This window comes from Cheilinus undulatus, linkage group 18, assembly GCF_018320785.1.
Source record: "Cheilinus undulatus linkage group 18, ASM1832078v1, whole genome shotgun sequence".
In the NCBI taxonomy this organism is placed as follows: Eukaryota; Metazoa; Chordata; class Actinopteri; order Labriformes; family Labridae; genus Cheilinus; species Cheilinus undulatus.
Genome location: NC_054882.1, coordinates 25,794,872 through 25,818,786, shown reverse-complemented (window position 1 = coordinate 25,818,786; position 23,915 = coordinate 25,794,872). Strand labels below are relative to the sequence as shown.

General features: G+C 40.3%; 1 protein-coding gene across 1 annotated transcript in view; it reads right to left on the bottom strand.

Moving 5' to 3' along the window:
* Window positions 1-23,915, bottom strand: part of LOC121526088 (ryanodine receptor 3-like) — a 140,330-nt gene that overhangs the window by 1,918 nt on the left and 114,497 nt on the right. The window contains 28 exon segments of the mRNA XM_041812420.1: window positions 28-79; window positions 815-915; window positions 2,687-2,751; window positions 2,859-3,015; window positions 3,093-3,227; window positions 5,802-5,948; window positions 6,097-6,157; window positions 6,249-6,376; window positions 6,474-6,516; window positions 6,596-6,726; window positions 7,968-8,155; window positions 8,205-8,334; window positions 8,466-8,640; window positions 10,166-10,224; window positions 10,364-11,679; window positions 11,942-12,023; window positions 14,692-14,796; window positions 14,915-15,043; window positions 15,141-15,229; window positions 16,415-16,518; window positions 18,744-18,821; window positions 18,942-19,018; window positions 19,104-19,183; window positions 19,265-19,364; window positions 19,459-19,515; window positions 19,597-19,648; window positions 20,209-20,318; window positions 21,391-21,487. Of these exon segments, the coding sequence (XP_041668354.1) occupies window positions 28-79; window positions 815-915; window positions 2,687-2,751; window positions 2,859-3,015; window positions 3,093-3,227; window positions 5,802-5,948; window positions 6,097-6,157; window positions 6,249-6,376; window positions 6,474-6,516; window positions 6,596-6,726; window positions 7,968-8,155; window positions 8,205-8,334; window positions 8,466-8,640; window positions 10,166-10,224; window positions 10,364-11,679; window positions 11,942-12,023; window positions 14,692-14,796; window positions 14,915-15,043; window positions 15,141-15,229; window positions 16,415-16,518; window positions 18,744-18,821; window positions 18,942-19,018; window positions 19,104-19,183; window positions 19,265-19,364; window positions 19,459-19,515; window positions 19,597-19,648; window positions 20,209-20,318; window positions 21,391-21,487 (4,048 nt within the window).

Genomic DNA, 23,915 nt, shown 5'->3' with positions numbered 1-23,915 from the left:
AGTAGTGTGGAGTTGTGTGTGCTGTACCTGGCCAGTGTGCTCTGTCTCATCCTTGTTGATAAGGTACATCAGGAAAAACCTTTAAAAAAAAAGGGCAGTGAGACAAAACAAAAATGTCAGACTGAATAAATGGTGACAAGATTGTACATGCACCTTCCTAAAGCTGTGATCCAGCTGATTACAGTTTTAATGCACAACAAAGAGCCTGGCTGAGTCACATTTGGTATTTACATCACTTCATGAACAAGAAATGTCTCATTTTTTGTTTCCCGAGGACCATTTCTGATGCTAACAAAGTAGCACCCCATATCTGCATCATAAAATCACCTGATGTTCCCCAAACCAAGTCTAAATGGCAGCAGGCCGCTGCATCTCTGTGGGCATCCCTGCACGCCAAATTGTGATGAATACTGTATGAGAGCACGCTATCACAAACCTATTTTCCAATAAAGTTCATGGCATTAAATAGTAATGAAGCAACATAATTAGGTCGCTCTCATATCCTCCGGCCAGCTGACTGTGAGCGCAAATGGACTGAGACTTGCTATTGTCACGGGCTCCATAGAGAAACAGTGGATTAGCAGGGAGTGAGGGAAACACAGAGACAGATGGAAAGAATACCTGAAGGGAGCTAACGTTCTGGATCACTGCGGCAATTAGTGGCTTCGGCCCTGATGCTGCAGTAATGTGCTAAATCTATCAATCATGTAGTTAAATTACAGAATAGAGGCAGCACAGGCAACAAGAGGACATGTACAATAAATAACGTCTTATAAAGCACAGAAAAAAGAGTGACTAAACACTTGATACTTACAGGTAGTTCGCCAAATTGTGCTCTTGTAAGGTGTGAGTCTCAAAGCCATGTGGTGTGGTGTCAAAGTAGTCATTGCCGATCCCACAGATGAAACATTTGGTCTGAGGATAGAAAATAAAAGCATAAGTAGACAACACGCTTCCCCGTTTATCACAGTCATTTATCACACTCCTCCCTACCCTGTTAGTGTCATCTGAGCTTTTCGAGAAAGTAACCCTCATAATATCTGGGTTAGGTTAAATCAGGACACAAACAACTTTCCTGTTTTTTCAGGAGTGTTTGGGTTTTTTCAGCACACTGGGAGCCCCAGTTTATCAAGTCTAGAATGTTTGACCAAAATAAGGCTTTTATCATATTTTAAACTAAATATTTCTATTATGAAATAACCTGGAGTGCGAAGCAACCGTCATCTGGCTGGAGTTACTGATGCCTAAAAGACTCTGAGGAGAGGTGGAGAGCTCTGAAAACTAAAGTAGGCCACATGTCGGCGCTCAAGATGTCCTGAAGAGACCTTTAGTGATAGAAATATTAAAGCTATGGGGCTCATTTTCTGTGGAATAAACCAAAGCGAATCTAATTACTATATAAGAAATATTTATTTTGCCTTAATCCCCTTTAATGATATACTTGTACACTGTCTATATTATGTTTTACCCTTACTCATGGTCAATATGATTTGGCGTTTAAAAAAAAAAAAAATTAAAAAGAAATAAACCCTCTTTAATGTCAAAGTGAAAACAGATTTCTACAAAGTCATGCCAATTAATAATAAAAAATATGTCAAACAAAATAAGTGACTGTATAAATATTCTCCCCCTCCTAGCCAGTATTTAGTATAAGCCCCTTTGGCTGCAATCACAGCACTGAGTTTTTGTGGGTAGGTCTCAGACAGGCTTGCACATCTGGACACCACAATTTTCCGCCATTCTTCTTTGCAAAACTAATCAAGCTCTGTCAGGCTGCACAGGAATCATTTTGCTGCAACCATTTTACCCTCTACCTTAGCAAGCCTTCCAGGGCCTGCTGCTGAGAAGAATCCCCACAACATGATGCTGCCACCACTGGATGGTGTGTTTGTGGTGATGTGCAGTGTTTGGTGTCTTGTCTGATGGCCAAAAAGCAACATTGTGGTCTCATTAGATCAAAGAACTTTCTTCCATTTTAGCACGGAGTCTCCCACATGCCTTTTAGTGAACTCTAGTCAGGATTTAATGAGTTTTCTTCAACAGTGACTTTCTCTTTCCCACACTTCTATAAATCTTTGACTGGTGGCTTGGTTTCCTCTCTCACTAGTCTCCTTGCACGGTCACTCAGTTTGTGAGGACGTGCACCATAACCTTTTTTTCTTAGTTGCTTGGAGTGTTCTTTTGCCTTCATGGTGTAATGGTAGCCAGGAATGCTGACTGACCAGTGACTGGATCTTCCAGACACAGATGTATTTATACTACAATCACTTGAGACACATTCACTGCACTCAGGTGATCCTTGTTCATTAATTGTGAGACTACAAGCACCAATTGACTGGACTTCTGTTGAATTAGGTCAGTCACTGTAAATGAGGTGAATTTTTATGCAATTTCTTCTTTACTTAGATATGTTTATTTAATTAATATTGCTTTGCAGATTTTTTTTTCACTTTGACATTAAAGAGTTTTTTTTCCAAAAAAAGAGACACATTCTATTGAAAATGAAATCAATAAAAGGGTAAAACATGAAAAGGGGGGGGTAGTTTTTATAGGCACTATTTATATTACCATTGAAATAAAAATAAGCACAATAAACAGCCAGCAAAAGAAAAAAAAAACATTCCATCTCCACTGTCTCTGTCTTCACTACTGCATGAGTATAAGCCAGAATCTCAGCGTTTCTCACCTCCATGTCCTCTTTGACTTGTTCCTGCTGGTCTCTCAGCTCTCCAAAAGCATCAATGATCAAACCTGCAATGGCAGAGGATATGCTCTGATCACTTAATTCTAAGAGTTTACTTAAAGTCTGTCTGAAAGCATCTTTGGATTTGTACAGCGTGAGCTTATGTAGAGTTTACCCTGGATGATGGCCAGGAGGATGACGATGACAAAGAAGAAGAAGGTGATGTCAAACAGGATGCGGTACAGCTCATAGGGGTCACCAGCTGGGTCCTCAATCTCGTCCCCGATGCCCCCTCCTGCCCTCACTCCGACGTACATGTGGAAGAGGTAACACTGTGCAATCACACAAGGATGGTGAGTACATGAAGCTTTAAGTCAATTTATTTAAAGTACAAGTGAAAAATGCTTACAGTCATCATGTCATCACACTTCATGTCGGGCTCATCCTCATCCTCACTCTTGTTGTAGAACTTCCTGAAGAAGTTGAAGGCCACCACAGTGTAGAGATAGACCACAACTGCCAGCAGGCCCACCGTCAGCACCAGCTGTAGAGACACACAGACAGCAGCTGGAGAGTCTGCTCACACTTCCCATCTGTTTATGCTTTTGGGGTTCAAACTCAGAAGAGACAGCAAGGACAAACTCCTTTTTGTTTTCTCTAAAAGTTATTACACCTTCACAATGATCATGGGGAACAGGAGAGGGAATGATTAAATAAACAAAGCAAGTTTTAGCCGATATCCATCACACATCAGTTTAAATTAACTTCAACCAGACATAAAACTATTCAGAATATTTTAATCAACTGTGTTTGCAGGGACGATGTAGCCACAGTAATGCACTCAGACTGATGCTGTGATTGATCCGCCTGCAGGCAGCTGAGTGCAGCAGGTGTCGCCGATTCCTTGTGGTCTTGCCATTTAGGTACACTTCCACCCTTGGAGATGGATGTGACATTCAATTTTGATTTGTGCCTCTGGTCAGTTGCCATCAAAGTCTCTGCAAGATCTGACAGTCAGGGTTTGGGATTTAAATGAAGGCAGCTGAGCCATTTGGCCTTAGTGAAAAATGTCAAATGATACTGGGTGCATCTAAAATCCAGTCTATGCTTCTTCATTTCCTTGCTAATAATTTCTCTTTTCCCCATGTTCCTTCAACTACATAAATAGATGAAATTAGTGGGTTTTAAAGTGCATTCGGAAAGTTTTCACTTTTTCAGTTTTGTTATGTTGCAGCCTGATGCTACATCATTTTATTCTCTATAATCTACATTCAGTACCCCATCATGACAAAGGGAAAACTGAATTTTAGACTTTTTTGCAGACTCGTGAAAAATAAAAACAAAAACAACTGTTGAAATTTAGCTCAGGTTCCTCCCATTTCTCTTAACCTTTGCTGAGATTTTCTACACCTTGATTGGAGTCCAACTGTGGTAAAATAAATTGCTTGGACATGATTTTAAAAGGCACACCTTGCTATAGAAGTCCTAGCAGCTGACAATACATATCAGAGCAAAAAACAAGCCATTAGGTCAAAGGAACTGCCTGCAGAGCTCTGAGACAGGATTGTTGCAAGGAACAGATCTGGGAAAGGCTACCAAAAAATGTGCCACACTGAAGGTTCACAAGAGCACAGTGGCCTCCATAATTCTCAAATGGAGGAAGCCTGGCACAATCAGGGGAGAAGGGCCTTAGTGAGAAAGGTGACCAAGATTACAAGGGCCCCTCTGACTGAGCTCCAGAGATCCTGTGTGGAGATGGGACAAAGTTTCAGAAGGACACACATCACTGCAGCCCTCCACTGATCTGGGCTTTATGGCAGAGTAAACTAGCAAGGCCACAGGTCAGTACAAAACATAGGAAAGCCTGATTGGAGTGTGCAAAAAGCACATATAGGACTCTCAGACTGTGAGAAACAAGATTCTCTGGTCTGATGAAACTAAGATTGAACTTTCTGGCCTGGCTTGTTGTGTCTGAACCAGGCACCGCTCTACATCTGCCCACTATCATTCCAACAGTGAAGCATAGTGGCGGCAGCATCATGCTGTGGGGGTGTTTTTCAGCTGCAGGGACTGGGAGACTGGTCAGGGTTGAGGAAAAGATGAATGGAGCAAAGAACAGAGGTATCCTCAATGAAAAATTCTGCAGTGCTCAGGATCTTAGACTGGGTCAAAGGTTCAATGTGACAATGGCCCTAAGCACACAGTCAAGACAATACAAGAGTGGCTTAAGGACAACTCTGTGAATGTTTTAGAGTGGCCCAGCCAGAGTCCTGACTTTAACCCTATGTAACATCTCTGGAGAGACCTGAAAATTGCCGTCCACCGACGGTCCCCATCCAGCCTGATGGTCCCCATCCAAGAGTCAAGGCTATAATTGCCAAAGTTGCTTCAACTAAGTACTGAGTAAAGAGGCTGAATACAGTCTTTTCTTTTTGATACATTTGCCAAGATTCCTAATATTCTGTTTTCATTTTGCCATGATGAGAAACTGAGTGCAGAATAAAGAGAGAAAAGATGAATTTAAATGGTTGTAGCGTCAAGGTGCAACATAACAAAACTGAAAAAAAGTGATGGAGGTCTGAAGACTTTCTGAAATGCAGTGTATATCTCCAAAAGGAACAAAAACTAAAAAGAATTAGAAAAACATTCCTATTTACATTTGAGTTTCTGCAGTGCACCAGTTAACTATTCACAGAGTATAGCCATATTTAAATGGTTAAGCATAAAAATACTGTAGCCTACAGTTTCCTTATATCCAAAATATAAACACTAAAATTTAAAGTAAGGCTTTATTGCCCTGGATCTCTTTATAACCTGCAGGTTAAAAGTCAAAAAGCTGACCCCAGCAGACATGATTCTGTTTAGTTTTCTTTTTCTTTCTCTAATAAAATTAATTATTGATTCATTTTTTTCTAGTTTTTAGCAGAGCTCATATCTGGCCCCAGACGAATATAACCCAAGATGCCATCAGGAGGATAGGAGCATGGAAACTGTGATAAAACTGGCTGTGGTGTCACGACAGGGAATAAAGAGAAAATATTAATAACCCAGCAGCAACCCCCGACTCTGCAGTGACCCCTGCTGCTGAAAATAATGCCTGCACCCTCCTTATCCTCACCTGTTTGCCATTGTGTGTGACGGAGGAGAGGATTGTCCGAAGGGTCTTAAAGCCCATGGCAATGTCGAGAAGATGAGCAGCAAAGAAGAAGTTGTTGTAGTGGCCCAGAATGGACATGGTGGTGTACCACACCAGATACAGGAAGGACTACAGTATGAGAGAAACAAAAACATGAATATGAACAGAATCCATCTGTCTGAGTCATAACATCATCTGTCAGCCTCCTCATTCATCCATCAAGTCATTCACTGAGCTAACAGAGCTATTCAACATCCTATTCTTTACTCAAACTCACATTGTCTGTAAACACCACTCCCATTTTCCAGACGTGGTACTTTGTATCGATCGAGCTCAACCTGGAAAAAGAGAGGAGTTGATGAGAGGTTTTATTTTTTCTTTTCGACCTCTAATTTCTCCTTAAGGAGTTGGGCCTGTCTGCTCTCTCACCATGACACCAGAGAAGCCTCCTTGGCCACTGTTTCTTCTGTAGGGTTGAAATCCAGGGCACTTTTATCCAACCCCAGCAGTTCTGCTATCCTCTCTGCTCCATACAGGTCTCCATACTTTTTAATCACCTACAAGTAACAACAAAGCACAAACAGAGGAGTCGATGACATTTGGTGAATAGAAACACAGTGGGTGCATAAAAGATTCTGAATTGGGGCCACTTACCTTGCGTTTTACAAATTTATCCCAGTAGTTGTTGGGGAAGGAACTGAAAACACCAAAAATCATCATTAAATCTTAGTTTTTAAAAGACTATGGCTTTATTAAAAATAGTGAAGAAGACTCACGGAGTATTAATGACCAGTCTGTCCCACTGTCCTTTGATATCATCATCTGATGGCTGCTCTGTGATGTAAAGACCTGCAAACTCCAACTTCCTTGCAATCTCCTTCTCACGTTTGAACACCACCAGGGGCACCTTTCACACCAAGAGAATTAAGCTTTATAATGTGTTCAGAAAAGGAAAAAAGTCAGTCACAAAAGACTGGAAGTATGTGACTGGTCCTATATCTCATTTTTAGCCCTATTCATAATTTTCGAGCACCCCAGAGGGGTAGTGAAATATTCCCAAAGGAAATGGGACGACCCTTCGAAACCTTGCTCCATCATTAGTAGTCGTTTACCACATTCAAAGAGCAGAAGCATTTAAAATGCTTGTTCGATATAAAATAACCATAATGCATTTCAACAAGATTAAATCAAGATGCTCCAATCATTGTCATTAATTTTAAATCTTAGTACTTCTTTTATTGCATCTTGCTGATGGTTCACAAGGCATTCTAGAAGATTTTCCAGAACACTCGGTTTGGAGTGTGCCTCTGAAAAATCTCCATGTTACCTTAGCACCTGCCTTCCAACAAGAATTGGGGCACCCTGCCTCCAGATGTTAACAGGCAAAATTCAAGCTGGGCATACACTGTGCAATTCAAGGTGACTCTTTTACAGCTGTGGTGAAATGTCAGCTCTACCATGTATGGCACACAGCCATCATGCACAATGTATGATCAGCTGTAACAAATATCAATGAAGTTTTCTTTGAAAACTCTCATGTATTATCTTGTAGCTTCAAAACATGACAAAACCACTATCATTCAAAATTTATTCATGACTCAGAAATATCTATTCTAAAAGTATCTGTCTCAAAGCAGTATGTTAGTATGGGTATATTCACAAACCGCAAGAAACTGACCAATCAGAGAGCATTTTCCTGGCTCATCACACGTTTTGGTCCGCTTGTAAATGCCTCGTTGTTAACACAGACCAACTTGAGGTAAAATGAAACAACGTAACAACTGCATCCTTGATTCAGACCAGATCAGCCAAACTAAAGGTGTGAAAACGCCCAAAGTGTTAGCTCAAGGTGTGTTTTGGGACCAAGTTAAAGTCTTTGAACATTTGCCTTGTCCTTTTGCATTTGATAGTTTAAATGTGCTTGTAATCTCGCTCTCTTGATCTTTTTTTAACTCTGACTCAGTCTCAAAATATATTCATATATTCATATATTCTTGTTTTTTCATCATAAGCAGAGCTGTTGAACTCCAAATTATTTTTTTCAGCCATTTTCATAATAAGAAACTCAGCTCAAATTAGTTCTGAATCTAAAGCCTTAGAGTTAACACATTTTTAAGAGTACTTCCTAGTTTGTAGTTGTGACTGTACCTTCAGGTAGTAGTATCCCACTACACATAGGAAAGATATGATGGTGTGCAGTATAGCCAGACAGCGAAGTGTTGGAGCCATGTAGCCTGTGCTCTCCTGCAGGACAAAATACTCAAGTGCACCCTCATCTTCCTCCTCTCCAACTCTACCTCGACCATTCCAGGGGTCTTCATCATCTGAGTAATCCCCTGTCACCTGAGAGACAGTGACAGGGTAAAAATATGCACCAGCATGAACAAAGTTCAGTCCATTTACCATAAAGCCTTTATTTCATGCCTACCTTGTAGAAGAGCAGAATGAAGTTGATAGCAAAAGCAACAAAGAGCGCCAGGAATCGGAGGTTGTAGAAGTTTCTGGCCAGGTAATTCTGTGAAAAAAATATAATCAATTTTTTAGTTTTAAACTTCAAACAACCCTGCCTACACTTTTTTTCAGCATGCTCAGGCTGAATGGCTTTCATTAAAATTTTATAACAAAGCTGTGAGGGAAGATTCTGACCAGCATCTTGGTTTGGTAGATTTCCAAGCCAGCGAAGAAGCTGGCCATAAAAGCCTCAGGTGGTTCCTTCTTCACACCAAGCCTCTTCTTTGGGGCCTTCTTCTCCTCTATGGAGGACTCTGGAGGGGCCTCATCTTTGGCCTTGTCATGGTCCTTCTTCTCCCCATCCTCAGAACTACAAGAAAAAGATTATTGGTGATTTAAAATCAGGTACAGTTGTTATGTACTGTGCCTGAGCAAACTTGCATATAAACACAGTCCATCACAGTATGTACCAGTGTTAATTTTAGTTTAATTTGAGTCTTATGATTAAAATGCCTTTTAGTTTAAGTTACATTTAGGTCATTTTCACTCTTTAAAGTTCTAGTTTAGTTCGAGTCAATAAAAAGTCTTTACATTTTATTCTTAATTTTTACTCATAACCTTTAGTTTCTTAAAACTAATTTAATCATCCATATTGTATATGTTAATGTAAAACACTGATGTAAATGTATGGTCAGTACTTTAATTACTTTAAAAGATTCTGAAGGAAAAAACCTACGAAACTGCTCAAGCTCTGTCAGGTTGCAAGGGGGTCAGAACAGCCCTTTTCAAGCCTAGCCACAAGTTCTCTATTGGATTGAGATCCAATGGAGCCACTTCAGAACATCCACCTTATTGTCTTTAAAGCCTTTCTGTGGCCCCATTCATTTTACCCTCCACCTCTACAAGCCTTCTAAGGCCTGTTGCTGAGAAGCATCCCTACATATATGCTGCAAACACCAGGCTCACAGTGGAGATGGTGTGTTTATGGTGATGTGTGGTGTCTGGTGTCGACCAAATATAGTCTCCCACGTGGCTTTTGGTGAACTCTAGTCGAGATTTAATCTGATTTTTCTTAAACAGTGGCTTTCTCTCTGCCACTCTCCCATAAAGCTTTGACTGGTGAAGAACATGGGCAACAGTTATTGTATGCAGAGTCTCATCTATCTCAGGTGCTGAAGCTTGTAACTACTTCAGAGTAGTCATAGGAGTCTTGGTGGCCTCTCTCACTGGTCTCCTTCTTGCAAGGTCACTCAGTTTGTGAAGACAGCCTGATCTAGGCAGATTTAACCATATGCCATACTTCTTTTCTGTCTTGAAGATGGTTTTAACTGAACTCTAGGGGATGTTCAGTGCCTTGTAAATATTTCTGTATCCATCCCCTGACTTATACTTTTCAATAACCTTTTCTCTAAGTTGTTCAGAGTGTTCTTTTGTCTTCATGATGTAATGGTAGCCAGGAATACTGATTAACCAGTATCTTGAGACACATTCACTGCACTCAGGTGATCCCCATTTTACTAATTGTGAGACTACTAGCACCACCTGGCTGGACCTCGGTTGAATTAGGTCAGTGAATATGTTATCACTTAGTTTAATTACATATTTTTGTTTAATTGACATTAATTTGTAGAAATCTGATTTCACTATGACATTAAAGAGGCTTTTTTTGTCATTCTTTTTGTCAAAAAAGACAAATTATATTGACCAGAATTGATTTTCAACATCAGTTAAAGGTTAAAACATCCAAGGGGATGAATACTTAATATAGGTAACTATACTGTTGCACCACATCAGATTCACAAACAATCTTTATGACCTAAGGGCAGAAGAAATTCTCAGATACTGACGACATCTGGGAACATGGGATATGCAATAAAACAGCTCAGAACACTCACTCTCCTTTCTCAGAATCTGATTTGTAGTCTGCATTTGATGCCTTCTTTTTAGCTGCCATCTGAAACAAACAAATAGATCAGCAGTTTGAACAGTTTCTTTCAGTTTAATTAAGCTTGTTTCAAATGGGAATAATAATGTGCTCTCAGTCTCTATTTGCTGAGACATAATAAGTAATAAGAGTAGCTATGAGAACTGACCTGAGCTTTCTTCTGTTTCACAGCACTTGCGATGGATGGTGCATCCCCCACTACCACCTCAGATACATCCCCTAAGCCTGGTTCTGTCCCATGCTTCCCTTCTTTCTTTGGCTGTATATTGAGCAGCTCAGCCATCAGGTCTGCCTCTGCTGCATCCCCCTGAGCCATCTGACCCATCTCTGCCAACGCTGATGCCTCGTTCGCCTCCATCTTCTCCATCTCCAAAACATCCCCGTGGATCCCAAACTGGGTGGGGTCTGGCATGTTCCCTAAAATGTCTGTAACCTTCATGTTCTTGGCCCCTTCAACAAGGCCGCCCCCAAACATGGTGGTCCATAAAATATGGAAGAATCCCCACACGAGGCTGTACACGAAGTAAAAGAGGCCGGTGATGATCACCCAGAAGAATGAGAAGAAGCCTCGCACCAGCTCCCTGACACTCATCTTCCTGAACTTTCTGTACTGCCGCCTCATACTCTTCAGCGTCAGCATCTGTCTGAAGTGGCTGAGACTTTTCCTCATTGAGATGCAGGCGATTGTAAATGCAGAGGAAGACTCCAGCATCACACTCTCCTCTTCCTCCTCCTCTTCCTGGTTTTCTGCCAGACTCTGGTTGTCATCCTCTTCTTCCTCCGGACGCTCCACAGGGTCCGGCTCTGAAATCAGGGAGGCTAGCTGCATCTCAAAGATGGTGTCCTCACAGAAGTTTACAAACAGCTCCATCTTCTCGCTCTCCCCGCCCTCATTCACGACATCAAAAATGAACTGCCGCTTTGACTCCTTCACCTGAGGCTTCTCCCACTGGGTGCGACTTGACTCACTGATCTCAAAGTAGACTCTCTCTATACGTTTTGCTCCGCCCATGATCTCAATGCGGCCCAGGAAAGGCTCAAAGTAGCTGAGGACGCTCTCGGCCAGGTCTAGGAACGTTGAAAGGCGAGTGTCATGAGGCATGTGCTCGGACAGATTGGTGAGGAGGACGGCGACGTTAAAGCCAATGTCTTTGGCGGGTTCATGAAATCTCTCCACAAACTGCTGGTAGCTAAACATGTCGTTCTCGTCAGCCTCGGCACAGGAAAGGAGAAACTCGATCTCAGACTGAGAGTATTGTTTCTGGTTCTCCATGGACTTCTGGAAGTCTTTCTTTGAGATGACTCCTTTACTCTCAGAATCGTATTCTTTAAAGCTGTCTGAGGAAGTCAGGTCTTTTAACTTGAGAAACATGTCGAAGAATTTAAGGATCATCTCCACGTTGCTGGAAGATTCCACCAAAGTGTCCACCATTTGTTTGCCAATGGTACCATTGACAACATTACCTGTGATGTAATGAAAAAAGAGGCAATACTGAAGTTTGTATGCACTCACAATAACAAGAAGCACTACCAACATAAATTAACAACAAAATAAGGCAGACAAACTCCTGTGAGGAGCAAAACAGGCTTCAAAGTGTCTTGTTTTCTATCAAAATTAATTCCCGACTGTTTCATTACAACTTAAAAACTCCTCACAAGAGCTTTAATGAAAGAGATTTCTCATAGTACACTAGTACAATGCAGGATAAATAATAGCAAAAGTAACCTTCAAGTAGAGAGAGCATCATGACAATCATGTCCTTCTGCAGGTCCAGCAGCTCCTTCAATAATTCAATCTGACTGGAGTCCTGTTAGTGGAAACAAAAGGGAAACCTTGTGACTCACACTCTACTATATCACACAGACTGCTGGTGGCCTCCCTGTAAGGGCACAGCCACCCTGTCTAATATCCCTCTGCGATCAAGGCTGCCTCCGTTTGCTGGGACCCTCAATGGTCCTGCTGAGGCCCCAGAAGGGCCTTCTAGATAACATCCATTCATCAGCTCCAGGGTTACTGTCATTCTTCGATCTGGGAGCAGATGGTAGGGTCAGTTTGACTCATTTAGAGCCTCTATGGAGTCTGTTTTCAGCATGCCATAAATCTTAAGCAAACTTTGAGGAGCTAAATTCAAAGCTCTCCACCTGTGCTTCCTTCATCCCTCTACGGTCAGACTGGGCTCTTTCTGATGACTGTGAGATAAGGTTAGGTGGTTGGACTTTATCCTGATCTTGGCTTCTTGGGGAAGTAGAAAATATCATAGATTGAGCCATGCATCAAAGGGCTGAGTGAGATGACAAATGTAATTGTGCTAGAGCAGCCAGAGGTTATGCTTGAGCCTGGAGAGACCTCTAGTGGAGAAAATATATATTAAAGGAGCCTCTGGCTGGCAAATACAAATACCAACAGTCGATAAAGGCTATAAAAATGTCCATTTATTGTTTTTAAAAGTGGTGATATTACTGATGAAAAACTTGCAATTTGATAACTACTTTTGATATTTTTTTCTTCATAAAAATAGAACATCATGTATATGAGAAGAAATATCCATTATGTAGAGTGTCCTGTTTATAAAGATATATATTAATGTTATAAGAGTAATGATAATATTTCGATGCATCAACACAATAAAGGAACATGTGGGAGTCAAATGTTTAAAATAAATAAACTAGGTATAAACTAGATACCTCTTTATCTCCCAAATTGTATATTTCTAAGGCTACTTTTCTGTTGTTTCACCCTCCTGGATCTATCATTACACTCACCTATATTTATAATACAGACATTTTAATGGAGGCATGAAGGACAGGGTTTTTTTTTTTCTGGCACAATTTCACAAACTTCCAAAGTGTGTGGATGATGAATAAAATCTTGAAGGAAATGCAAAGCTCAAAAAATCTAGTAGTTTATACAAAAAGTTTGTCAGACTGAAGCATTTTGGCTTGTGGCCATCATCTGGGTCATTAACTTAATTTGCCACCATTACTGTTGATCACACTTAAAGTTTGTAATGAGCTTTTACATTCCATTGAGCGGCTTGGCTCTAGTTGGTTTGATTTGGTAAGGCAGCCCAGTGTGGCCAGGGATTTGCTTTTCCACCACAACCTAACTAACTATATTTGAGGGCACGTCTAGAGCTGATGATGCAACGTTTTGAGTAAAATGTTAAATACCTGCGCTCCAGTAAGCACTTTCTCCGCTCTGCAGAGAGGGTGATTGGCTGCAATCTACCATCACTTCATGACCTGCTCACCTCCAGGACTCTGAGGCATGCAGATAAAATTGTGGCTAACCCCTCTCACCCAGAACATGGACTTTTTGAGGCCCTCCCTTCTGGCAATGGGGTGAGGTCCATCAGGAACAAAACCTCCCACCACAAGAGCAGCTTTTCCCCCATGCTGTCGGTCTAACAAACAGTACTCCAGCCCTACCCTACGGACTCTCAGTAAACCCCAGAACCAGTAGACAGAATTATTCATGTTTATACAGACTTTGTGCTACCTTAAAACTCACCGGACTTCATCCCTTCTGTTCACAACTGCTCACTGTGTGTATTATACTCATTTAGAAAAAATTGCACTATAAGCAAATCACCAGTAAACCTGCACATTTCTTCTTTTTGCATCTTTGTACATATTCGTTGTGATGTTTACATTGTGTTTTATATAGTATTATTTTATTTTTAATAGCCCCTTGATATCTTTTTACTCTCTTACTTGTTTTGCACCAAACACCAAGTAGAATTCCTTTTATGTGAAAAATGTACTTGGCAATAAAACCTGATTTTAATCTGGGTTTTGTTCCGCCAGAAAAAGAAGCAGCGCCCATTGTTTCTACTTCAAAGTTTCATCTTTTTCTGCTGTTGGTAATAGGGTAGGTATTTCAAAGTTTGGTGCAGTGCTTGCTACTGTCTGTGAGGTGTCCCTGAATGATGAGGAACCCCTGTGACATCCCCATAGTGCACTTGGTGGACCTGGGACCTAAGACCTGATCCAGAGCAGGACCATTCTGGGCACAGCTCAGCATAGCCTTGCACAGCCAAACTGGAACGGGAAGACTTAATAAGCACGGCTCAGTCTGGTTCGGCACAGCCAAAATCGCAGTGGAAAAGCCCCAAGATAAGATAAGATAAGATAAGATAAGATAAGATATTCCTTTATTTGTCCCACAAGGGGAAATTCCAATTTACAGCAGCAGAAAACAAACAAACAAACAAAAAAAACTGCATTTATTGCGGATGACTGACTTGTTAACCATCTGATGTATGCTGATGATTTGGTCACCTTACAGTGCTGGCTGACAACAACTTTTGTTGTACTTATTTATTTTTGTTTATGTCTGCTGATATGAACCTATGTGTCTGAAATAAAGCATAAAGTAAAGAACAGATTAAAAGGGCATTCATGTTATTACTTTTTAGTGTAGTGAAGAGGAGTGAAACAGCAAAAAAACTGATATACCCAGACATGAGAACAAACCTGGGATAGCTTCATCTGCATGTTGGCAAAAACGTGCAGGAATCCCACGACTGCATCCCACAGCCTGCTGTGAGCCAGACTCTGCTGGTTTCCAATGCATGGACCCTGTAGCACACAGAGCGTGGAGCAGAGACAGAGAGCAGTGGGAGATTATCACGGGCCATCACATTCACAGTGCTAATCAGGGTTTAATGTGGGGGTACAATATGTTCAGATACAGTACCTGTATATACTCTGTTAGTGAGTTGAAAACCTGTTTGGCCACTGCTAGCGCTCTGGAGAAGTTCCTCTGACCTGCTTCATCGATGACATCCTTACCAGAGTAATACCAGTAGAAGTCACTGATTGATTCCTGATAGGATAAAGTGTACCGTTATTTAGCATATTTAAGAACACATATGAAACAAAGGTATAGCACTTTTCTGGATTTGTACGGGATTGCATCTTACCTGAAGTCTTAGCAGGTAGTCTACAGTACTAATGATAATGTTGACTGTAGTAGTATTTCCAGTCTGAGTCCTCAGGAAGTTCTGAAAATCTAATACACATGATAAATTAAGAAATAACTGGTTGCAGTGGAATATATTTCCCTCATGGTCTACTGTTACTTGCCTAAAGTTTTGATATTCCATTATACCATGTGTTTAAATAGTGCCGGTATTTGGTTAGAGTTAATCTAAATCATTCATTAATTACAGCATTAACAATCGCAGAGGTGATCATTGCAGAACCAATATTGGCATCCTAGGTGTTGCTAAATGGCCCAACTGTGCCACTTTCTGTTGCCAGTAGGGGGCGCATCAGCAACAATAAAAGTAATCTTTGAATGGTCAGAGGGGTAAAAGGTAAAAGTCATTTAGCACAGTCAAAAATGCCTTATTTTGATAGTGTGGTTAAGCTGGTGGACTTCCTGTTGTATTTTGGGTAGGGGTCTAAAAGGCTATTTTTGTATGCCTGGTCTATTTGCATTTATTGTCTAGACCTGATACATATGTGTACCAATTTTCATACATGTAGCTCTTACTCAGTCCCCTATCTCACATTTGGGGCCCTGTACAATGGGCTTGCACAATTCAACCAAAATATGAACATTTCCACTGGGGGGAAATCTTCTGGAAGGTTTTGGGACTTTTTAGGCATGTTAAGGCCCCCAAAACATGCCATAAAATGTCCGGACAATAAAAAAATATTATTTAAGAATGCCTACAGATACAATAGGGTCCTCGCGCAGAGGTTGGTGCTCGGGCCCTAATTACAGAAAGCAAAATCCCTGCAAACATTTCCTCTAGTTTATTAATAGTAATTTAGTGGAAATATTTAATTTTAGGTAGGCTCTATATTTTTTCTCCCCTGTACTATGCCCTTTATTACTTTAAACAGTATGTCCAATTTTGGCATGTGTTAACTGTTAAATTAACCTTTCTTGTGTGCAGGTTGAAAATATATATATTTTTTTTTAAACTAACATTAAGCAGTTTTGGGTGTTAAGGAGATCATATTTGGTGCTGTATCCAAACAGGTATTGATATAATTTAAACTTCACTATTATCATATCAAAATTGAAAATTCTGGTATCATGAAACAACAGTGCCTATGACTGGTGTTTCTTTTTTTGTGATATATCTTCACGAATCATGCTGAAGTCTAAAAATCTGATGTCATGGCAAACCTAAATGAAGGTAGCATCTGCATTAACAGTGGTTAATGAAAAGTGTCCACCTACCATTGTTGTGGCCCTCACAGAGGAGCTGCAGGAACCTAAAGAGATCCTTTGTGAACTCGTCATTCTGCAGAACCTTCGAACCTGAGGACAGAAAATGAGACTGACTCTTCCAATGCCTGATAAAAAGTTCAGATATCCATAATTTTTCTGTCAGTACAGGCATCAGGGCTTGCACAGCTTTCACTTTCTCATAAAGCTGCTACCTACTTGCCATATGCCATTAAATAATATGCACTATTTTGGGCTTCAGAACACACAGACAAAGAATAGTGCATCATTTCATAAATTAAAAGAGGGATTATTGTAGGAATAAAACTTATCTTGGTTGTTTTTGCACCAGCAAAGCTTTGTTGTGTCTTACAATCAAAGCTTTAAGAGATTTATTTCTCCTACACTAAAGTTTGTTAGTATTATCAAAGTTAGTAAATGACAAGCAATGACTTCTTATTGAAAAAGGTAGGAAAAAGTGGAGAGATTTGAGTCAGTTTGGGGCATCCAACCCTGGACTGAACAATCTATCCAGATGTCAGAGGAGCATGCATGCGTTCCTTCAGTCCAAGGTACAGAGAAGGAGGTTGTTTAGCATTCAGGGCGCAGAGGGAGGGTGGGAGGAGGAGGGAAAAGGAGGATTGAGAGTGGATCAGGAGAGGGAAGGAGGAGTTGAACAGAGAGCAATCAGGATGTCAGCATTGCATAGGATGAGTAGAATCTAAACCATGTATTTACCCCGCTCACTCACGTTGACTGCGACCGATGACATAAAAAACATGATCAGAGGAAAACAAACAAAAGCAGACATAAGCAAAGGAGAAGACATTTATAATCAATCAGAAGAAGTAGGAACAGGAGAGAATGATAGCGCTATAGAAATATTGTTACATACTCACGTCGATTTGCGACAGACATGGGAAATGTTTAACAGGGTCTTTACGTACAGTCTGCTCGCTAGGTAGGTGTTTGCACTACTGAGTACCAGAGTAACAGTTACCATCACTTATGCCTGAGCTTATGAGGTGAAAATGAGCTGGAATATGTATGAGAAAATCATATCAATGTACTGTATGCTACCCATCAGGTCAATATTAATGCAGATTTTCATGTATGTGGGTGTAGCTATGATTGAATTTAGAGGTGGACAGGGCCCAGACAGGACTTAGACATACAGTAACACAGGTTTACCTGTCTGTCGATGACATACAACATGACTCACAAGACGAGACATGACATGGAGATGTGCTTGTATGACAACAAACTAAAAGGGAATTTATTCTTATTAGCTATTTCTTTATTATTTAGTTTATAGACACTGAAGAGCCTAACTAAAGACAATAATGGCCTGAACAAGACTCATGATGTCCCACGAGGAATTTAAATACACAAATCTATTTCATAACACAGGTGGGTAAAGAGAAAAATGTGTCCATCAAAACTTTCAAGAAAAATAAAGCTAAATCATTAAACAGAAACAGTGCAATAGATCAAATGTCCAAATAGTGAACACAGTTAGAATTATCACTATTTTAGACTTTGAAATGTGAACTAGTCTTTGGAACTTTTAGTGTCCCATAAATCATCAATTTATTCAGACCCCCTTCAGGTTGGATGGGGACTGTCAATGGACAGCCATTGTCAGGCCTTTCCAGAGATGTTCAAAAGGGTTTGAGTCAGGGCTCTGGCTGGGCCACTCTGGGACATTCACAGAATTGTCCCTGTGTTGTCTTGACTGTGTGGTTGGGGTCACTGTCATGTTGGAAGGTGAACCTTTGGCCCAGTTTGAGGTCCTGAGCACTGCAGATCGGGTTTTCATTGAGGATATGTGTAGTTTGCTTCTTTCTTCTTCTCCCAGTCCCTACTGCTGAAAAACACCCCTACAGCATGATGATGCCACCACCATGCTTCATTGTTGGGGTGGTACAGGGCAGGTTATGAGCGGTGCCTGTTATCCTCCAGACAAAACATTTAGAATTGAGGCAAATAGTTCAATCTTAGTTTCATTAAACCAGATAATCTCCTTTCTCACCGTCTGATATGAATTAACATAATAGTTTTCCTATAAAAATGACCTCTTAAGCTTCAGTAACTTCCTATTAACCACTTCCTATTTAAGACATTCAGCCAGCTTTCTTCATGAAGGTCTACTACAGAACGCTTGTAATAAAAGCATGTTAGAAGGTTAGAAAGTGTGCAGGAGTTTACTTGAAAGTTTTGATGGACACTAAGAGGTTTACATGTCCTTTTTAATATTACTTTTACTCTTGAGCCATACCTTTGACACTGAATTTTATAGTTACAACAGTATAGCTCTGTTCACCACATCTGTCATCCTCACTTACTTGATCCTTCTTCAGTCACCATCCCTAGACCCTCGGCTTTATTTTGCCTTTCAAAAGCATTCAAGTCCAAGACACTGCAGAAGACAAAAGACAAAACTGTATTTGTAAGATCTTGTACTACTACAAGATTTACCCTTTATGTTTAAGTCAAGGAATAAAAACACAAGAACGCTGCTTTTTGTTTGGTTCATTACCTGCAAGACATCATCAGTCCAGACAAACTTTTGAAAAAGCCAACATCCCGTTTTTCCTTCAGGTAGTCCAGCATTTTCTGTCAAGATAAAGTAAAATAAACAGTGGGCTGATGCTGTCACAGACATACATTCTCTCTCTATGGTATGGTATGTCCAGCATACCTGCTGGACCAGTATGTTTCCCCCGTTCAGGATGGAGATGCCGAGTTTGAGGGTGTAAGTCACCATAACAGTAAGTCGACCTGATGACCAGAAACAATACATCATGTAGACACAAGCTAGTCGTTACGAGGAGGCAGGAAGGTGAGCTTGTCTTTTCCTACCTTTGCTGGCACTGATCATCTGAAGCACCATCTCTGCAGCTCCTCGATCATGAAGCCTGGCCTGCTGGTACAGCATCTTTTGCTTCTCCATTTCCTTTTCCTGTATAAATCAATAACATAGCAGACACCAAACCTCAATACGAATCAAAAACAAACTCAGGTAGAAAATAGTATTTGTGAGAAATCAATAGTACCTCAAACGTTTTCTCTTTCCCTTCCTCATCTTCCTCTTCTTCACCTTCAGCACAACTCTGGAAGGAAGATGAGATCGTAAAACCTGCAGAAACTTTGCTGAAATAAATTTTGTGAAAGCAGTCCAGAGAATGACATACCTTTGCCATCATATCTGCATATGCAATATACAAGGGATCCTCCTCCAAAGAGCTAACAGAAAAGAAAATAATAAACCATGAATACAGTATTCACCCCTGTATTTTTACCTTTATTGATCTTCTGATTCAATAATGGTCAAAATAATTAGACTTTTTTGACAAAACAAAACTCGTCATTGTCAAAGGGAAAACAGATTTCTACAGAGTAATGTCAATTAAACAAAAATATGTAAGGTAAAATAAAATAAGGACTGCATAAACATTCACCCCCTTTAGACTGACTGACCGAATTAAACAGAGGTCCAGCCACAATTGGTGCAAATAGTCTCACTATTAATGGAGTGGGGATCATCTGACTGCAGTGAACATGTCTCAAGTGATTACAGTGTAAAGACACCTGTGTCTAGAAGGTCCAGTAATTCACAAGTCTTAATTATGTTCACAGAAATTCTATAGTATGACTGAAAACTGCCTGTGTTTGTCTCCCAGATTACAATAAATGTCAATGATGTAGCTAAAAACATCTCTTTATTAGCTGAGGAGCAGGCCAAAGCTGTAATACAGCACAGATGGAGGAAAGTGTGCTGGTGCCAGGTGGACAGGTGTGCTTACCTGCACTCAGTCAGAGCGTTATGACTGAAATGCAGAATGAGCTGGTGAAGAGGGTCCGGCTGCTTTCTGATCTCCTCCTCCTCCTCTTCCTCCACTTTGGGCTGCGTTTTCTGAAGAAACCCACACAAGTTAGATTCAGGAATGTAGCTCCTGTGTCACACACTATGATATGAGAGTCCACTTACCTTCAGAGGATCAGGTGTGCCAGAAAAACACAGCGAGAGGACACACTGGTGGCATGCAGACGAGAAACAGGCACAATCACAGACACATGACAGGCACATGCAGACACAATCAGAGATGATCAGACACAATTACATACTTATACCGAGGATGATGACCAGCAGTGTTAGAGGGTGAAGACTGAAGTTAAGCATGACTCTCCATGAGCCTGTTCCACGTTATCATAGACTTCCTATGATAAACATTTCATGATAGTGCACACATTGAGACTACAACTCTGTAAGGTTTAGTGACTAGTCTATTGAATCACAAAGTTTCCTATCAATACCTTATAGGGAATCCCGTGGCTTTTATTTCAAATACTTTGGGAAGAAATGTGAGATGTGGAAATTTAAAAAGGCTTAAAGAAGACCTTGTTTTATTACTTTAACTTTAATTTTCACTATTATAAAAAAAGAAAGACCCCATGTGTGTAGCTAAGCAGGGCATGTCAAGTTCCAGCACCTCCACTGTATAATCTATAATCTCTTTTTCATAAATCCCTGAGCTGTTTTAATATTTCCATGTGTACAGTGCTGCCATGACATACAAAGTGTAAAATATTATAAAAATATAATATTTTCTTTGAAGCTTTTGAGAAAGAATTTTCTTTTTTCTTTCTCAACCAACACAATGCAACATTGTGTTTTTTTGTTTTGGAAATTTCATGAAAGATGCCAAATCTTTCAGAAGTTTCATTTATAAGTCCAAGCATCTCAGGAGGATGGCTGATTCAGATGGGGTTCAGTGGTCAAACCACCTCAGCTGGCTCTGACATCACTGGTGATGTCATGCTTGCTAAAAATGGGCATCCATTTATATATGGATGACTAAGTGTGACAAAGTGTTGAAACTGGACTGCTTTCAAGCACTTTAAACACTGAGACAAATCAGGGAAGTTGGTATCACGGTAGTGATGCTTATGGGTACCAACAAAAGACCCTGGGGACAAGTACTTACTGCAAGATCCTGCACTAGCTTCTCCTCAAAAGAGTACTCCTCTGTTTCTATCCATATTCTCTGATAGGCCAGGAGGAAGAGGTTAATAGAGCGATGCCTGAGGAAGGGTAAAAGGACATTAGTCTGGGTTAGATAGAAGCAGAGCAAAGGACAATAGAAGTTGCTTTGGAAGAGGTTAGTACTGGTTAGCTTAGGGTGGCACAGCCAGCTGGTCACCTCAGAGGAAATTAAAACTTTCATTAACATTAATGTAATACATTTCCATGAATCAGCATGATAGAAATAGTCAGAGAGTGTTTGACATTGAAGGAAATAAAATGAATAATACCTCTCAATACAAAATTTAACACAGGATTAACACCATAATGGTTCATTCCTAAATATATACAGTGCTTAACAAATTTAGTAAGGTTTATGCCACAGCTGCCCTAAATTAACAGCACTGGTAATTACCAAAATAAATTTTTATGTTTCTGCAATGGTTAATACACCAATATGTAGAAGCTCTTTAACCCAAATTATATTTTTAATGTTAAAATATAATTATTATTGTTATTCATGAATTTTCAAATTTACTGATTTACAAAAAAACTTTAAAAAAAAATAGCAAAGCACATTATTATGTCTTGATTAATATGTCAAATTATAGTTATTTATTTGTATTCCTGCTCAGAAAAAATAGTTTTAGTGGTTAAATGTTATGCATGATTAATTTCTGACTTCTCAGAGAAGCCCAGTGAGCTGGCTCAAATTTGGGTATAAAGAGGTGTATTCAGTTTGAAATTCCTCATTCCTGTTCAAAATGGTAAAACGTGGAGAGCTCACTGAAAGTGAAAGAGTCCGCATTAAAGCACTTCATGATGCTGGATGGTCTCTGAGACAAATAGGGAAAGACAAAGTGTTCTCACAGTGTGGTCAAGTATGCTTTGGAGTCAACTGCCAAGACTGGTACTTACAAAATGTGCCAAGGAAGAGGCAGGAAAAGAAAGTTAACTGAAGCAGATGTCAGACACCTCAAAATCTGAAGTACTAGAGACAGAAGGAAGACCACTGCTGATCTTCAGGCAGAGATGAATGCTTCTAGATCAGAGTCTGAGAAAGTCTCCAGAATGACCATAAGCAGACGACTGTCGGAACAAGGCTCAAAGGGAAGAATAGCTGCTAAGAAGCCATTATTGAGGCCTGCAAACATCCAGAAATGCCTCAGATTTGCCAGGAAGCACAAACACTGGACTGTTGATGACTGGAAGAAGGTACTCTAGACGGACAAGTCCCAGTTTGAACTTTTCGGTCAGCATCATCGTGTTTATGTCCACAGAAAAGCTGGAGAACGTTTTGATGCCAGATGCACCCACAATGAAACATGGTGGAGATTCCATGACGGTATGGGGTTCCATTTGTGGATACGGCGTGGGCAAATTAGTGAAAATCGACAGTATCATGAACAAGAACGTCTACCACAACATCTTAGTGCATCATGGAATCCCTTCTGGACTGAATCTGATTGGTCGTGGTTTCATATACCAACAAGACAATGACCCCAAGCATACTTCAAAGCTATGCAGAGACTATTTGAACAAGAAAAAAGGAATCTGGCGTACTGGAACTGATGAACTGGCCAAGTCAAAGTCCGGATTTGAATCCTATTGAACAAATTTGGGATTTAGTAGATTCAAAGATTGATGGCACAAAAGTTTCATCTAAAGCAAGTCTGTGGGAACAGCTAGAAACTATTTGGAACTCAATAACAAAAGAGAGCGTGGAAGAGTACATAAAAACAACACCAGCAAGAACGCGAGCTGTTATCAAGGCCAAAGGAGGCTGTACAAAATATTACGTTTTTTGGTTATTATGTGTGAAAAAGGACTAGTTGTTTCAGTTTGTTATTTGTCAAATAAATTACAATAACATTTTTAGTTTTAAACAAGTTTTTGAAAGATTTCTAAAATATGTATGTTTTCTCGTTTTTATGACAGGTGGTCTAATAAATTTGTTAAGCACTGTAGATGCAGATAGGAGTTGATTAGCATAGCTTAGCATCAACTTTTGGCTTGGTTGAAAGTGTAAAGGAATAGTTTTTTTGGCTGACAGCTGAGGTCAGCCCTACACATGGGTCTATATGTGACTGACTGACTTGCCGTACAGGGCTGAGTTGCGCTATGGGCGGGGTTTAGTTGCCATTGTAATGGCTGCCTCCACTGCATTGATTACCCCTAATGTAGCTTTAGCATAGCGTAGTTTTATAGAACTAGAACCACATTTATGTATGATAAAAAGGATAAGATTAGATTAAAACCAAGTATATGGCTGACTACAACTATCTGAGTTGCCTGTTGTAATGCCGGACGGGGGAGAGAAGTAGCTCCGCCTACTCCCCCGAACAAGGTATGCACAATGCTACAGACTGTTTCATATATCTATTGCCTTAATTTATTTCACATTAATCTTGGAAAGCTCCCATAGAAAGCATTTGGGAAGGGCAGGACCTTTCAAAAAATTCTCAGAAAGCGATTGGAGGAACATTC